Source organism: Culex quinquefasciatus, chromosome 1, assembly GCF_015732765.1.
Source record: "Culex quinquefasciatus strain JHB chromosome 1, VPISU_Cqui_1.0_pri_paternal, whole genome shotgun sequence".
In the NCBI taxonomy this organism is placed as follows: Eukaryota; Metazoa; Arthropoda; class Insecta; order Diptera; family Culicidae; genus Culex; species Culex quinquefasciatus.
Genome location: NC_051861.1, coordinates 47,765,649 through 47,782,276, shown reverse-complemented (window position 1 = coordinate 47,782,276; position 16,628 = coordinate 47,765,649). Strand labels below are relative to the sequence as shown.

Below are 16,628 nucleotides of genomic sequence, written 5' to 3'. Positions count from 1 at the left end.
AGTGATTGGCGACGTTCGGCCTGTCTGAGCCGTTCGGAGACTGAGCCGATCAGAGAGAGAAGGAGAGTAGAAGAGAGAGTGTTCGGGAGCGAATGGTGTGAAAGTGACAAACAGTAGGAATTCAGCAGGGCAGTATCGCGTCGCCTTCTATCTGTGCTCGCGAATGGAGTGGTTGATTTTGAGCAATCAGGACCCTTGGTTTGCAATTTAATACGCTTTCAAAAAATAAATCTTAGTTAAAAGATAAAAAAATTAACATGATATGATCGAATTAAGTCGAATTATCAAAATAGAGATATAGCCATCGTTATCGTTACCGCGTCTCGATATTTTAATCGTTAACAACCTTGATATGGACAATTGTCCAAAATTGTCATCTGAGATTTGGAGAAAAGTGTCCACGTGAATTATGGATGGTCTCTTTATTATTAGACTTTAAAAAAAAACTCTTTGAATATTTTAATTCAATTCGGTATGTTAAAAATCATCTAATTTAAATCTGTTTATAAATTTATTAATTCAAAATCTGTTTATCTGTGAGGAAATTCTCAAAAGTCCCAGCAGACCACCCGTCTTAACGAGAAAAGGGAAAAGGATTTCAGCTACATTTCACCTTCCTTTTGGTAGTTGCAACCTTAACCTTTCATTTGCTGCTTGATTTAAATGATTGATTCCCAATTTGTTGCCCTGTGGGCTTTCCCTTTCTGTAATTATGTGTAGAAAGTCAAACTTTTCGCTGGGCATTTTTGCATTGTTGTTTCCATTGTCTAACATCACGCCTTAACAATGTTGTATCATTTTCATTGTTTGTACAAATGTCCCCAGAAATACTAATCGCATGGTTTTCCACCACCGTGTTTATTCTAATTACATGTTTAGTACCAACCTGTACTTTGTCGTCGCTGTTTCCTTTTCTCGTGTTTTTACTACACACCGTATCATTAAGCTTAATAGTATTGATTTTTGTGTTAGCCTCTTATTTCGTTCGCGTTTGTGCTGTTAATTTGAGGATTAAGTTCGTTTTACTCGTCGGAACTTAGCCGAAACATGTAATTTGACCGATGGCTTTACCGACATAACTCCGTCCTCTTAGGTAAGGACAGGGACATTCAAGCTTCAACAACTTATTTGCAGTATGATGTGGAACCAACATCTGATCTTACTCCTTCTCCCCAGGACCAGTACATTCCCCAAGCTGCAGCCGTCGCACGCGGCCGCCTCCATCTCGAGCGAACCCGGCGGCCAGGAGCCGATCCTGCCGGCGGTGCTCGAGTTTCCCGAGCAGCACCAGGAGTCGTTTCTGCAGGCCGTCATCAGTGAACTAGACGTCAATTCACCTAACTTTAAGCTAGCCCCAGTGTACACGCTTTACCTGTGCGCCCGGTAAGTTGCGGATGCGGATGTTGCTTGGACAAATTGTAATTGCTTCCTCCTTCGGACAGATACCGCGCCTCCACCCACTACCGTCCCGACCTGCAGCCAACCGAACGTGCCCACAAGTTAACAGTATTCCTTCATCACGTTGCCAACCTGATCCAGAACGTCGTTCAGGAGCAGTACACCGATGCCAAAATTCTGTCCTTTTGGATGGCCAACAGTTCCGAGTTTTTGCACTTCCTCAAGTCCGACCGACACATCTCGGCGTTCAGCGTCCAGGCCCAGGAGGTGCTGGCCGAAAGCGTCCAGACGGCGTTCCGCAACCTGGTGTCGATCTTCCACGTGGAGCTGTCGCAGACGCTGAACCAGTTTCTGTCGGAGAACATCGACCACGACTCGGCCGCCGGGCTGGTGCTGTCCGTGCTGGGCTCGGCAATGGCGCTGCTTCGGAGGTGCCGCGTCAATGCGGCGCTCACGATTCAGCTGTTCTCGCAGCTGTTTCACTACATCAACGTCGTTTGCTTCAACAAGGTGATGTTTCAGTTTTAAATTATTTTTTATTACAGACTTAAAGACTTCAAGACTTGGAGACTAGAAGACTTAGAGATATCAAGACTTGAAGACTTCAAGACTTGAAGACATTAAGACTTGGAGGCTTCAAGACATGAAGACTTGAAAACTTGAAACTTGGAGACTTGGAGTCTTGAAGATTTGATTGGAGACTGAAAACTTGAAGACATGAAGATTTGAAGATTTTAATGTAAACATTGTTCATATCCAGTTCGTCACGACATCACACATGTGCACCAGTGCGTGGGGCCGGGCACTAACCGAACGCCTCTCCCTGCTGGAATTGTGGGCCGAAAAGCAGGGCCTCGAGCTGGCCGCCGATTGCCACCTGGCCAAGATCAACCAGTGCGCGCAGTTTCTGCAGGCGCCCAAAACATCGGTGACCGAGGTGCAGCAGCTGGCCTGCTCGTGCTTCCGGCTCAACTCGCTGCAAATGGGCGCTCTGCTGTCGCAGGAGACCATCCCGCGGAATCTGATCGACACCGCCGTCCGGATGGCGGAATCCGTGGCGGACGAGCTGAGCAGGGCCGACGGACGGGAGATTCGGTTAGAGGAATCGCCGGAGTTGCCGTTGGCGCTGCTACTGCCGGACGATGGCTTCAGCTGTGACGTGGTGCGGGGCATTCCCGCCGGATTGGTGGACTTTTTGAGTCCGTTCCAGATGGCCAACATGTGCCGGCTGGCGTCGCAACCTACGAGCATTGGGCTGTGGACGGTTTACATGCATCAGTTTAACGTGAGTCATCTAGAGTAACTGTTTAGACTCTTTTAATCTAAAAAAATCTTTAAAACAACAGCAGGGTCGCTCACCGAGCGTCATGTCCAGTAAGTTGCCCCAGCCGGAGATTCAGCTTATCAAGCTGCACAAAAACGCCAACGGAATGGGTCTGTCGATCGTGGCCGCGAAAGGTGCTGGCCAGGAGCGGTTGGGAATCTACATCAAGTCGGTGGTGACGGGTGGAGCGGCTGACCTTGACGGTCGGTTGCAGGCCGGCGATCAATTGCTGGAGGTTGACGGTCAAAGTTTGATCGGAATCACCCAGGAACGGGCGGCGGATCATCTCGTGCGAACGGGGCCCGTAGTGACCCTGAAGGTGGCCAAACAGGGTGCCATCTACCATGGGTTGGCCACCCTGCTGCAGCAGCCAAGTCCGGTTATCCAGCGCGGTAAGTACTTGTTGTTGGCGGTACGCCAAGTATTCGCACGAGCTAGAGTTGTAATACTAACAGGGTAACATTTGCTAAACATTCCCATGCTGCTTGTAAATGTATGGTCATCAACAAAAAATACGGTAACATGGTTCCCATTTTTTGTAACAATCGCTAACTTTGCATGCTTTGCCAACTACTAACAAACAAACATAACCTAGAAATAGAAAATGAGTTCAACTGCAATGTGTACGACAACGATGGCAACCAGCGGTACCACTTTGGCCGGTCGAACGAAAGTCTCAACTTTCACGGCAGCTCGCGGTCCATGTCCCGGCGGGGCTCGTTGCGCCAACCGCTGACGCCGGTCATGACGCACACTACCTCGACGCCGTACCTCTCGTATCACGACGCGTACCGCCGGATGTCCAACCCGGACATCAGTCAGGGCCGTCGGTTCAGCGTGTCCCTGTCCAATGACGACATTCTGTCCAACGACCAGCTGCAGCAAATTCACTTTGACCCGCGCTATCGGGACTGCCGGTCAACGGTCAGTTTGAACAGCAGTTTTTACAATCGCACCAGAAGCAATAGTTTGGGTAGCATCGGAAGGGGACTGGCGGCCGCCTGTAGCACCGGAATCCCAACGATGCCGTGCATTCCTCCTCCCATCACACTCAGCAAACCCACCCGTTACGACACGCCACCCTCGATCTACGTCGAGGATTACGACTCCAGGGGGAGCAGCCACAACAGCAGTCGGGAGATGATCAAGATCGAGGAAAGTGTCGAACCGGAACCGGAATCGCCGGTGGTTGCGCACGTGCCCGTGTTTGAGGTCCGGATCGAAGGACCCTCGACCGAGTCCAACCTGTCGTTCGTGGCGGACGTGAATCTGGACGACATTCCGTTCATCGACGACGATGACGACGAGGAAAGGGTAGGAATTGTTTCGAGCGCGGGATGAGGTTCTCTTTCTAGTTTTTTTTTTCGTTTAGTGATGATGTCGGCGTTGCGATTTGTGCCGGTTTAATGAGCATTTTTTGTTTGTCTGTGTAACAGGTGCTTTCGCAATTAGAGGCAACACCGACTAGTGAAGCTCACAATTCGAATGTTGTTCATATAGACATTGTAGACTGTCTACGATACATTGTGAATGAATTTTAGGAAAATGTGATTTGTTTTTTTTTCGATTGATTCCCGTTTGGAGCAGTGTCTTTCTAGAGCAGTGAGATTAGCCTTTTCTTTGTTTTGCATTTAATTTTTATAATAATCTGCATCATCAAATTGACAATTCAAAAAAACACTAGTGTAAGCTGTTTATGTTCGCATAAACATCCCACAGCAAGCTGAGAAAAGCAAACCCCGAGAAAAAACTCCGTGCATTAATGTCACTCTTCATATGAAAAAAGTTTCGATCTTGTCGTGCTATCTTGACAACCCCTTAAAATTGCTACAAGTGCGACAACTAGCCAACGGGAATTTAGTCAGAAGCAGTTTGACACACGCACATGCCCGACTACTGTAAACATTTTTAATTATAACTCGCGGCTCCGGCAACCAAATTCAACAAAACTTCGGGACAGAACGGTCAGCCAAACAAAGCGTGTTTGTTATTGTTTACATTGCGTGCTCTAGTTTTTTGTGTATTCAAGGTCAAGATTTAATCTACTGCTCTAGATGCATATCACACTAGACGAATATTTGGTTTAAAATTTTCTGTGAATGATTGTTTCGTTTTCTTTAGCTAACACTTCTTCAACTAGAATTTTTCAGTAGGCAGTATAGATGGAATAACAATTTAACGTTAAATAGACACACATTTTGTATTTTTAAAATTATATGGAGACGCACGGTACGACAAATATTGTGCTGAACCACCAAGCGTTTCCACATTAAAATTTAAAAAAATCTCCTTATTCAACGTTTTCTTAGACGTTTTTTTTTTATTGAGTTCCTTACGATGAATGAGAGAAATTTTTATTATTTTATGGTGTACCAATGATTGATAATTCTATTTTTATGAAGTGAAATTATGTTAAAATTACGTGTACAGTATGAAATTTGAGCAAATGTGCCACATCATCCTGCATAATCACGTAGATAATCTCAATCGAACCGGCCTCTATATGTTTTGATTTGATGGCAGACATCACATTCACCGCAGGACGATTTCCTAACGACATCGTCCAACGAAAAATGAAATCCGTTCCAACACGCACTAATTTTACTACCAAATCATCCCCCTTGTTCCTCACCCCCCAAAACACTCCCACCCTTCAGGAAACTCGTTTCTACACCACCCGCAGTAGCGAAGAGGACCTGCGACCTTCTGCACCACCACCACCGGTGCCCCCACCGTATGTGGCCGCCCCACCACCACCGCCCGCACCCACGCCGGTGTCAAATTCGGCAACCCTTGGCAACATTGCCAGCATCATGATAAACCCGGGCAGCCGGCGGGGCAGCAACTCGTCCTGCCGTAAGACAGTCAGTTTCGACATCATCACCGACAATGGCAACGCTCGTTCTGGAAGTCAACAGGACATCAACGGCGGCACGACGACCTACGAGGATGACAACTATTCCAGTCATTATCACCATCATTACCAGGATGCCAACGGCGGCACCAACGATGGCGAGGCCGACGACGACGAAGGTGTCCTCGGGGATGAGGACGAGGACGACGAGTTGTCGGGCACGGCTTCGTTCCGGAGTCGGCTCGCCAGGGGGACCAAAAAATCACCAAGTGAACCTATATTCAAATTTTGTAAAGTCAAACCCAGTGCCAGCAGTAGCAATAGCAACATCAGTTTCAGTAATAAGAACATCAACAACAAGTATAGCAATAGCAGCGCGACGCGTGGTAACAATAACAATAATGATAGTAATAACGACAGCGAGGAGGAGGAGTACGACGATTCGGAGGAGGAGGAGGAGGACATTGACGACGCTGTCCGGCAGAGCCACGTGGAGGCCATTAGGGAGTACGTGTGTAGTAATTTTGTAACGTCGTCGTCGCCGCAGGATTGGCCTAGAACGAGGGCCAGGCGGAGGATGTCGCAATCGAACAATAACTACAACACCAACAGTGTGGCAAACGGTGACGACGACCACTGTAAATTGCTGCGGAACATTCGATTGCTCAAGGAGTCATCCGGCGCTAATCATCCTCACAGCGTTAACAGTAGTAGAAGTCCGCTGAAAGGTAACCTGCTCGTCGCCGGAAACGAAAGCTGTTTCATAACTGATGTTTAAGGCGAGGATGCGATGCGATTCGGAAACCAAAAAAAACACCAACATAACGTATACAAGTCTCATACCAGAATTCTTTTGTTGTTTTTTCAAAGTAAGTGCGATGCACGCTGCTGCTGAATTTTTTTCTTTCTTAATGTTGTTCAGTGTGTTCAAAGTTGTCTTACAATCTCAACCCTCGAAGAAAGCATTACAGAATATGTGTCATGTAATTTTCATTTCCTTTTCCTCACCACGTGTATCGCCACATGTAAACATGGTTTAGATTTTTACAAACATTGCATTGCTCGTGCAACAAATACATTTTGAAATCTTACTGCTATCTTCTTACAAATTGGAATCAAGATTTAAAATTGACCAGCAAAAACTGTTTTCACTAGCACATGCATGTAAATTTACTTGTATTTCTTTTTTACGGAATGGCACAATTCAAACAATGGTTTGGGTATGGATTGATTTCACTGTTGTTGTTTGAGTGTTGTCAGAACGAACTGATTGAACCAAGATTGAACAAGGTTTCAAACACCTGTATCATTTTCTCATTCGAAACAGTGGCGCCACGTGGTGGTAGCTGCCCTGTTTATTACACTGTGAAATTATCCATGGCCAATCCAAGGAACCAGAAGGTGACAACAGAAATGTCCGTCCAAAAGGGATGCTACAAAAAAACTTATTATTTTTAACAAATTTTCGAACAAATCAGCAACGAATTACAAGTTTGACAGTTGAACTACACTGTTTTTGCAAAACCGCATATTTTTAACGAAAGTGCCAAAAATATTCGTAATCACCTTTTGCCTCTTGGTGGCGCTTTGTGTTAGTATGTGTGTGGTCGATGTTTGCGGACGTGCACGCAGAACACAGAACAGTGAGAAATAGCGAAAATGCCTCACTTCCTTCTGCTACAAGTCGCCATATTGAAATTGCTCGAAGATTCATACCCGTGCCACTATTGAAGTTACACCTCTTTACCATCGTGTCGTTCGCATTCATAAACCTGACAAATAAATTGCTATCTTGGAAAGAAAGGCTAGCACTAGGAGGCTCGCGAACGCGAGTGAGGAGAGGAAAGGATTGCAAGTTCTTTCACTCGCTCGCGTGTGAGAAAAGCTTTCCTTCGTCTCACTCAGATCCCAACACTGGTAACTGTTAATATTTCAGCACCGAACCTAGAGTCAGAAATCAATTGTTCAGAAATCCCGTTACTGCAGACTGATATTTATGCATTTTTTTTATTTAAATGCATCAGTTGGAGCAACCAGGACACAGACAGATTCATTTAACGTTGGAAAAATCACTCAGTGATAACAGGGTTGCCAGGTTTCCAGATAAATCAAGTGTTAACTAAAATAAAGATTTTTGTGTTATCTGTGCCAGATTTTTACATATTTCGGCAGATAAATATTACATTATCTGGCAATTTTAACATCTTTTTGATTCAAATGAACGAGTACATTGAAAATCGACCAACTTAGCAGGCTAGGTCAGAGATTCTTTCAATTTACTAGGTATGTTGACATATTTTGTGTTAAAAATGTGTAATTTTAAATCACGAAATGGTGAAATCGTTATCAGTTTCTGTTTTTTTTTTTTTTTTTTTTTTTACATCTCAATTTAGATATTACACAGAAAGAGCCGGGTCCGGTTCGCAGTGGTTAGAGTGGTAGCCTTGTAACCGTACGGACGTTGGACCAGAACGTCATGGTACGGTACAGGGAAAAATTCCAAGAAATTGTTACAGGGAAATGTGCGAGATCGCCGAAGCGCACTGGAAGAAGCGGATAGCTTAAGCGCCACCTCGTTAGAGGACCACCCGCCTGATCTAAAGTTGCCCAGCTTGAGACTCTTCCTTAGGAAGGTCCAGTTTACTCGTGAGAAGAGTTTTGGAGAACGATTCAGCTTTCCCCGCAGTTTCCCTGCGTCCGACTTACCGAACTTCAGTATTATCCGAGCCCATAATGCCCGAATTGACATAAAACCAACGTGCTCAACGAATGCTCCCAACATCAATACTCATTCATCATCGATAGTTACTGATCCCACCACCAGGTGTCGCAGAGTGACCGGTGCGCGGCAGACCGCTGAAGCGTAGCGCAAGCGCTCATAACTAAATTCTTTCCCAAGCATCAACCAAAGCAACTTGAGTCGGGTTAAATAGGGGCTTTATTAAAGACGGCATTTAAAGATCGCAGATTAACATTTTTGAGTTCAGTTTTATTCCCTAATAGTTACAATCCATCTTCTAATTACGACCACCCTATCCTACAGTGTGCGTGCTCTTAATTCTTCTCCGGAGATCTTCAACAATGGGGCGTTTTTTTGGGGGGGCTAGCGGTGCGGGCTAGCGCGGGTTGTACATGCTTGCGAACTCTGTGGTTCAAAGGACGTCACATGTGCACACGGACAACTAACACAGAGTTTGTACTTACGAGCCCGTCGTCGTCGTCGTGCGCGTTCTTTCTCCTCTACTTCGCCCTTGCCGGCGCCGTAGACTGCTGCTCTGCGAGTTCTGCTACCTGCTACTGCTGCTGTTGTGCGATCACGATGGTTGTGTGGCGGATGATCGACTCACCTACCAGGCGTCGGGAACCGATCGATTTGCCACGTGGTCGGTCTTCAGGTCTGCCGACCTTCGGTCCGTGACAGCGTCACGGCGTGTTCGAGGCGTTCGCTACGGACCACGTGGTTGTTGGGGGCCAGGCAGCTTCGAACGGTGATTCGTGAAGAATCCTCACGAGTCGACGAAGATCGCCGCGGCAACTAGGTTGCGGTGCGGCCAGGCGTTTACGTCGAAAAGGCCACAGGTGACTGGAGTGGCTCGGTCGAAGGTTGCGGTACGACCGGGGGTTTTTCTGCCACGATGTTGACGGCGTGGCGGCTGGCCACAGGGTTGTAGCTCGGCCAGCAATCCTGTCCGCGGACGAGGAAGCCGCCGGAGACAAGTAAACTTGTGACCACGCTGCCTAAAGAGAACACGGACCGTCGAAACGATCGTTTTAGAGCACGCACTATTTCGCACACTGACTACATTACCTTTCTTCGCAGGTTCTCGCACAAAGGTCACAAAAGCTAGCTATCTATCGCACTACTTTTCTATCGGCCTAGCTTCTGAAAAGTTAACTTTAAATTAACACCGGAGATCGAACCTCGCGCAGATTACCTACGTTACAACTCCAGCAAATTCACTGCACTTCCGAATCGTTCCACGGGTTAGGAGAATGTGATCGAGTCACTAAAATTTCTCAGACTCGAGCCTGGGAAACTGATCGCCGAAGTTACGTACGAATCCACCGGATGCACGTAAACGTTGCGTTGGGCTTAGCCTATTCGGGAAATATCGCTCTCTAATAGTGTGTCCCGCTCCCACTCGGTACGCTGAAGGTACACGGCCTACACGCTCTCCTTTTCCAATTCTCACGAAGATAATCGAGTCAAACCCTTGGTTCAGAATCTGCACGTGCGGCCTCTTAAGATCGTAACTGAGTTCCAATCACGTGTCGGTTTGAGCAACCGCTCGTCAAAGCGCGCGCAGCGAACTCACGTCATGGGGGTTGCCTAATCATCAGGGGTAAACGCGAGTGCTTGCACTCCGTCACTCACTGTGAAGCAGTGAGTGTCTTTACAAAGGGGCTATCTTTGAAATCGTATTTTAAATTCAATTAATAAGGTAATAATAATAAATGAAAATGTTATATAAATAGAGTTTGCGCAAAGCGCTAAATTTGTGATGTTTTTTAGAATCAAATAAACCAATTTAGTACAACGGTTACAGCCTCTCACCTCAGTAAGGCCTGGGTTCAATCCCAGACGGGGGTTCAATCCCAGACGGACCCGGAGACGAGATTTGCCTGATCACGCCTTCTATCGGATGGGGAAGTAAAACGTCGGTCCATTTGCGTAAAAGAGGTTTTGAGTGACTCACCACACATAACCTTCGGACGCCTAGAAATGAGCAGAAACTGGCAACAGAGACCACAAAAGACCCGGGGGTCGTTAAAGTAGATTGCTTTGCTTTTTTTCACACACAAGTTTCCGTTCAAAAATTAAACTTCTATTTTGCTGTGTTTGCTAAACGTTTTATTGCGCAAAATGGTTATGTATGAATATTTTTAGTTATTGTTGCGTTTTAAATGGATCGAGATTTTTTTTGTTTATGCCTTCCTACAGATTTTGGATGTCGTAATAGGCTAAAATCTTACATATATTTAGTTAAGAAGCTAATAATTGCTCTTCTTACTACCGGTCTTCGTTTTTTTTTCAACCACCGAATTCGGTAATGAAATCTGAGTGGATTCACCGGAATTTTAGCTGTGTATGAAAAACTAATTCATTTCATAAAATATTTTATTTTTTTATTAAATCGTTCAAGATTGCTATTGAATTCCATTGGATTTTTTTTTTGTTACTTTTGATTTTAAGTGTCATGTTGTTTCAAATCCTCAAAAACAGTTTCCAAGCCATATCAGTAATCAAACAGATCAATTCGTTTTTTTGCGCTAAAAATATTGTCGTTTCCCGTCACAACTGCATCGCATGATCGTTCATTTTGTATTGTGTTTTGAACGTGCCCCATTCCTTCCAAAACTTCATATCCATCGTTCCAGTCGAATTAGAAACCCATCGTCAATCTCCCGTACCCACCACTTGCACCCTAATTCGAAAGCTCGTCGAAGAAGAGTTCAGTCACACTTCGAAACCGCTCGAATCGGATTCGTACTCGTGCCAGGTCCGTTGGAGCGTCGAGAAACAACCAGCGGAACCGGTCCGGATTGGCCACGGCAAGGTGAAGGCATTGACCGCGTTTTACGACTCGCTAAAAGATGGAAACAATAACTTTGACTTGGGAAAACCTATGGACGCTAGGTCGCAGAGGTTGTCATCTTCAACGCCTAATCTTGGGAGTTGTGCGGGGGTTGAACGGGTTGTAAAGGAAAAGTTGACGACCGTTGAAGAGGAGGAAATCTTGAGTCAACTGAAGCAGTGGAGTGAGTTTGGATCGATGAGCGACGACTTGGACAAGAAGTGCAACCTTCGCAAAAGTGCGTCGTGTGAGGATTCCGTGCACAAAGTCGGGACTGAATCTCGCGACGACAAGTTGGATGGACGCAGAAAACCCATTTCCAGAAGCTCCGTAAATCTGAACCACTATCAGGTGGTCGATTACAACTGGAACCACCAACAACCTGACGGGTTCATCCTCAAAAAGGTCAAACGGTGCAGCAAAAACTGCACCAACATCGAGAGCAACCGGATCCAGCTAAGGCTGACGTACCTGACAGGCGGTAGCTGTCCAAATTTGCTCCCTTCCGTTCGTCCGGCTACGCAGCGACCACTCAGTCCGTGCCAGCCACCGCCGAAGCAAACGCTGCGCCAGCTGAAGAGGCAGCAAAATTTGATTAAAATTTTAAAAGCCGTCAATCGTAGATTTGCACCGCCGGATGGGAGAGGGAAAGTGTCCGCGCCTGTCAACAGTTGACAACCGCCGCTGGAATCGTCACCGGGGTCGTCAGCGTGGATACCGGCCAGTATGAATCACCGTTCTGAAAATTTAGCGCACAAAACAACACATTCACCATTATCCATTGCAGCTTTGTTTTTGGCTCTGGCCGTATAAAATCACTTTTGCATACGTAAAATATTTGAAATTGCCTTTTGGGGAGTAGAAACTGAGAGTGGGGAAACCGAACAAACTCACAACCAAGAACAGGAATTGGTTTCGAAAACAATTGCTTGACAAGTTATGTAGAGCTGGATGTAATCGGTGGTGTCATTTCGTAGAGTAAATCAAGCAGCTTAGTTTATAAATCTTCACAGTTACTTGATTAGAACAAAACATTTTACAACTTTTAACAATTTTTAATAGATAATTAAAGATAGAAGTCCAAAAAAAAACTCACCATAACACCATCGATTTCATCTCAGTTTTAGAATTCAGTAGATGCTATGAACTTTCACAACAGTTAAGAGTACTGTAGCTACGAAGCTCTTTTTGCCACTTTGCTTTTTATTCTGTCAGAATTAGTGACCATCAAAGCACCACTACACGGAGAAAAATGAATTCCCAAAATCGTGAACAAGCGTTCATGAAAATGGAATCCATGAACAAAGTGCTCAAATTCCATGGTACGTTTTTGAAAATCGTACCATGGGATTTGAACACTTTATTCGTGGTTTCCATTTTCATGAACGCTTGTTCACGATTTTGGGAATTCATTTTTCTCCGTGTATGTTCTGATAAGCTTTGTTTTCCGAACAAGCACAAGCATCGTAGAGTTTGTTGTTGCTCCGCACCATTAGAAATCACAATATTTCTAGCAAGCAGCACACTTTCACAAGTGCAGTCCGCCCTCGTCACCTTTCCCGTCTGCAACGTTCGATTGTCGTAACATTTTTGGTAGTTTGAGAAGAGTTCTTTCCAGTAGATACGGCTTGCCAAACCACTTATTGCATGACCCCCGCCCCCTCGTTTGAAGTAACCCGTGGAGTTGTAAGTGTAACCCCCTCCCCACAAATTGACTAAAAATCTAACAAAATTGGACATGGTCGGTTACAAGTGCTCCTTTTCCGTTAGCTCAGCCCCCACCAAGCTAGGTAGTTTTGTTCCGTTTTTATGTTTGGAAAGTTAAAAACAAGTATCGTAATCAAGTCAATTTGGCACTTCGTTTCTAAAATCAACCCCCGTTTCGCCCAAAACCCCCCAAATTGGAACCCCCGTCTCCAGGTGGCAGACGAATGTCCGAACGAGACATGACACGCGTAGGCACCAGCAACGACCCCACCAAACCACCCGTACCCTCAACCTCCGGACAGCAGTTGCTCAACAGCAAGTCGGTTCCCGCGCTGCACCACGTCGGCGGGGGCGGCAGCGTCGGCAACATTGGTAAGATTTTCGCGTTCGATGCGCTTGGAGCGATTGTTTCATTGAGTTCTGTTAACTTTTGTACATTTTTGTGTGTTTCATTTCTTTTCTTGAGTTTTATTAATTTTAAGTGCACAAATCAATCAGCACGTTTTACTCCATCACATTGATTACAAACGATTGCAATTTTTAACGAAACTAATCAATTTCAGCACTATTTTAAAGGAACTTTTTAACAAACATATTTCAGTATACTAAATCAAAAATCATTCCGTAGGTTCGTCGGTCAACAAGTCGCGCAGTATTCACAACTTGGCGGGTGGCAACGTCCAGGACCAGGGATTCTATCAGAACCTTAGTGTGTACCGGGCGCAGAACCAGAGCCACCCAAATTTGGGCGAAAGGTAGGTGGTTTTGTATAAATTTGTGTGCATTTAGGAATCCTCTAAATATGATAAAATAAAAACGTTACTTAACCCACCTTTAGGTGGTTGGTGCATTCCTCTCATGTCTATAGTTTTTGGATCTGAGCACCTAAGAGGTCCTCATAAAAATAAGTTATGAATAAAAAAGGTGCAGGTGGTTATGTTACACATGACCAGTATGACAAAGAACTTTGCAAGATGATTGTTGAAATTTTTGATTAGAATGTCCGGTCCAAATTCCCCCCTTATAATAACCGTCCTATCGAACTAAGGGGACGGAAATTGCAAGTGGAGCTGAAATAGAAATCGAAGTGAAATCAATTTACTTTCCTTCACCACTCGAAAGTTACCAAGATGCGGGAATGTTTTTGCAAGGCTGTTGCAAGCAATCGGCGGCAGTAAAGGAAATTTGAACAGCAGACATTAAAAACTACCCTTTACATGGCTCTTTATGATTACGAGATAGATATTCTAAATTTCCAGAAACAGATTTTCACAGTGGCACAAAAAAATGTGCATTGCAGTAGTCTATTTATTACTTCCTGCCTAATAAGCAATATATTTTAACTGCTTAGCATTAGCATATTTTAACTGCTTAATTTCAGATAATGGCCAAATGCAACTTTTTATGTCCAGTATCAAAATCATTAAGTTTGATACCCATATTGCCCCAACTCTTACGGTCCGGCAAATGTCCCCTCATCGGAACATCCCCGGGGCCTCCGGCCACTTCGGATTGTGGCCACTACTGCCAAAATGTCAAATTTCATGTCCGGTATCAAAAACCATTAGGTTTGATGCCCATATTGCCCCAACTCTTACGGTCCAGCAAATGTCCCCCCCATCGGAACATCCGCGGGGCCTCTGGCCACTCCGGATTGTGGCCACTACTGCCGAAATGTCAAATTTCATGTCCAGTATCAAAATCCTTAAAGTTTGATACCCATATTGCCCCAACTCTTACGGTCCGGCAAATGTCCCCCCATCGGAACATCCGCGGGGCCTCCGGCCACTCCGGATTGTGGCCACTACTGCCAAAATGTCAAATTTCATGTCCGGTATCAAAAACCATAAAGTTTGATACCCATATTGCCCCAACTCTTACGGTCCGGCAAATGTCCCCCCATCGGAACATCCCCGGGGCCTCCGGACACTTCAGGTGGTGGCCACTACTGCCAAAATGTCAAATTTCATGTCCAGTATCAAAATCCCTAAAATTTGATACCCATATTGCCCTAACTCTTATGGTTCCGCAAATGTCCCCTTATCGGAACATCCCCGGGGCCTCCGGCCACTCCGGATTGTGGTCACTACTGCCGAAATGTCAAATTTCATGTCCGGTATCAAAAACTATTAAGTTTGATACCCATATTGCCCCAACTCTTACGGTCCGGCAAATGTCCCCCCATCGGAACATCCGCGGGGCCTCCGGCCACTCCGGATTGTGGCCACTACTGCCAAAATGTCGAATTTCATGTCCGGTATCAAAAACCATAAAGTTTGGTACCCATATTACACCAACTCTTACGGTCCGGCAAATGTCCCCTTATCGGAACATCCCCGGGGCCTCCGGCCACTCCGGATTGTGGTCACTACTGCCGAAACATCAAATTTCATGTCCAGTATCAAAATCCCTAAAGTTTGATACCCATATTGCCCCAACTCTTATGGTTCCGCAAATGTCCCCTTATCGGAACATCCCCGGGGCCTCCGGCCACTCCAGGTGGTGGCCACTACTGCCAAAATGTCAAATTGCATGTCCAGTATCAAAAACCATAAAGTTTGATACCCATATTGCCCCAACTCTTACGGTCCGGCAAATGTCCCCCCATCGGAACATCCGCGGGGCCTCCGGCCACTCCGGATTGTGGCCACTACTGCCAAAATGTCAAATTTCATGTCCAGTATCAAAAACCATAAAGTTTGATACCCATATTGCCACAACTCTTACGGTCCGGAAAATGTCCCCCCATCGGAACATCCGCGGGGCCTCCGGCCACTCCGGATTGTGGCTACTACTGCCATAATGTCAAATTTCATGTCCAGTATCAAAAACCATAAAGTTTGATACCCATATTGCCACAACTCTTACGGTCCGGAAAATGTCCCCCCATCGGAACATCCGCGGGGCCTCCGGCCACTCCAGGTGGTGGACAGTTCCAATGATCGACTCACGCGACTGGCATGTCTTAGCTGGTCCTTGCCTCCAAGCCATCTGCTCCCGGACCTCCAGGCCGTCTGCTACCGGGCCACCAGGCCATCTGCTTCTGATGTGTCCTCGTCGTCGTCCAGCAATAGAATGAATTTTCGGGACCGACCGAGCCGAGTTTTGTTGGCTCGTCGACGATCCGAAAATTATGAGGTGGAGTGGGGGAGATTTTAGATACATCAATCTCACGTCTCTCGATCGACTGATTGGGAAACGTTCGTTCATCCAACCAGCGTGCACCAAAAAGAGGGGAAATTTGCCGAGAGGGGAATTCGTCACGTAACGTTTTCGCTTCGCGAAAATTTTGGATTGACACCACGTATAGAAACCTTAGGACAAAGTTCTTTGTCAAAAACAAAATACCTACAGACTGTATGTCAAGAATATACAGTTTCAAAAAACGGGTGCCAAGATATCTCAACACTGCTTTGATCAAATTGGCTCAGCATTTTGGTGAAGACTCGTTAAACAGGTTCCGGGTGCATGAAGAGAACCAATTTTCAAAAAGTTTATTTTTAAAAAGATAATAATATTTTTATGTTTGTCAGTTTTTGATTTGAGTATTTAAAAAAACAAAATTTTAAATTCGAGCATCTCACCTCAAATTTCAGCCGCTTTGGTCCATCCAATCTCACTCAACTCATTTCTCAAAAACAATTTCAATACTAAAACTTATTGAAGATTCAATAAACTATACAGTCCAGACTCGATTATACGAAGCCTCGATTATCCGAAGTTTCGATTATCCGAAGGTTTGTCGAATAATCGAATCACGAAGAAAAAC

The 16,628-nt window shown here is 45.4% G+C and overlaps 1 protein-coding gene and 1 long non-coding RNA gene across 14 annotated transcripts in view; one reads left to right on the top strand and one right to left on the bottom strand.

Moving 5' to 3' along the window:
- LOC6039666 (afadin) overlaps nt 1–16,628 on the top strand; it is a 164,786-nt gene that overhangs the window by 142,039 nt on the left and 6,119 nt on the right. For 8 of the 13 annotated variants that reach the window (XM_038266694.1, XM_038266687.1, XM_038266690.1 and 5 more), the window contains 6 exons: nt 1,177–1,383; nt 1,443–1,908; nt 2,159–2,683; nt 2,745–3,114; nt 13,073–13,231; nt 13,488–13,614. In XM_038266694.1, the coding sequence (XP_038122622.1) occupies nt 1,177–1,383; nt 1,443–1,908; nt 2,159–2,683; nt 2,745–3,114; nt 13,073–13,231; nt 13,488–13,614 (1,854 nt within the window). Of the gene's footprint in view, nt 1–1,176; nt 1,384–1,442; nt 1,909–2,158; nt 2,684–2,744; nt 3,115–3,317; nt 4,037–5,379; nt 6,446–10,955; nt 11,877–13,072; nt 13,232–13,487; nt 13,615–16,628 lie in introns of those variants that run through there. The other 5 variants (XM_038266691.1, XM_038266696.1, XM_038266693.1 and 2 more) reach the window with 4 other exon arrangements.
- On the bottom strand, nt 9,276–9,755 carry LOC119771178. The gene is made up of 3 exons (XR_005279068.1): nt 9,516–9,755; nt 9,385–9,459; nt 9,276–9,314 (listed from the first exon to the last, which is right to left on the bottom strand). It is a non-coding gene; the product is annotated as an uncharacterized LOC119771178 (long non-coding RNA).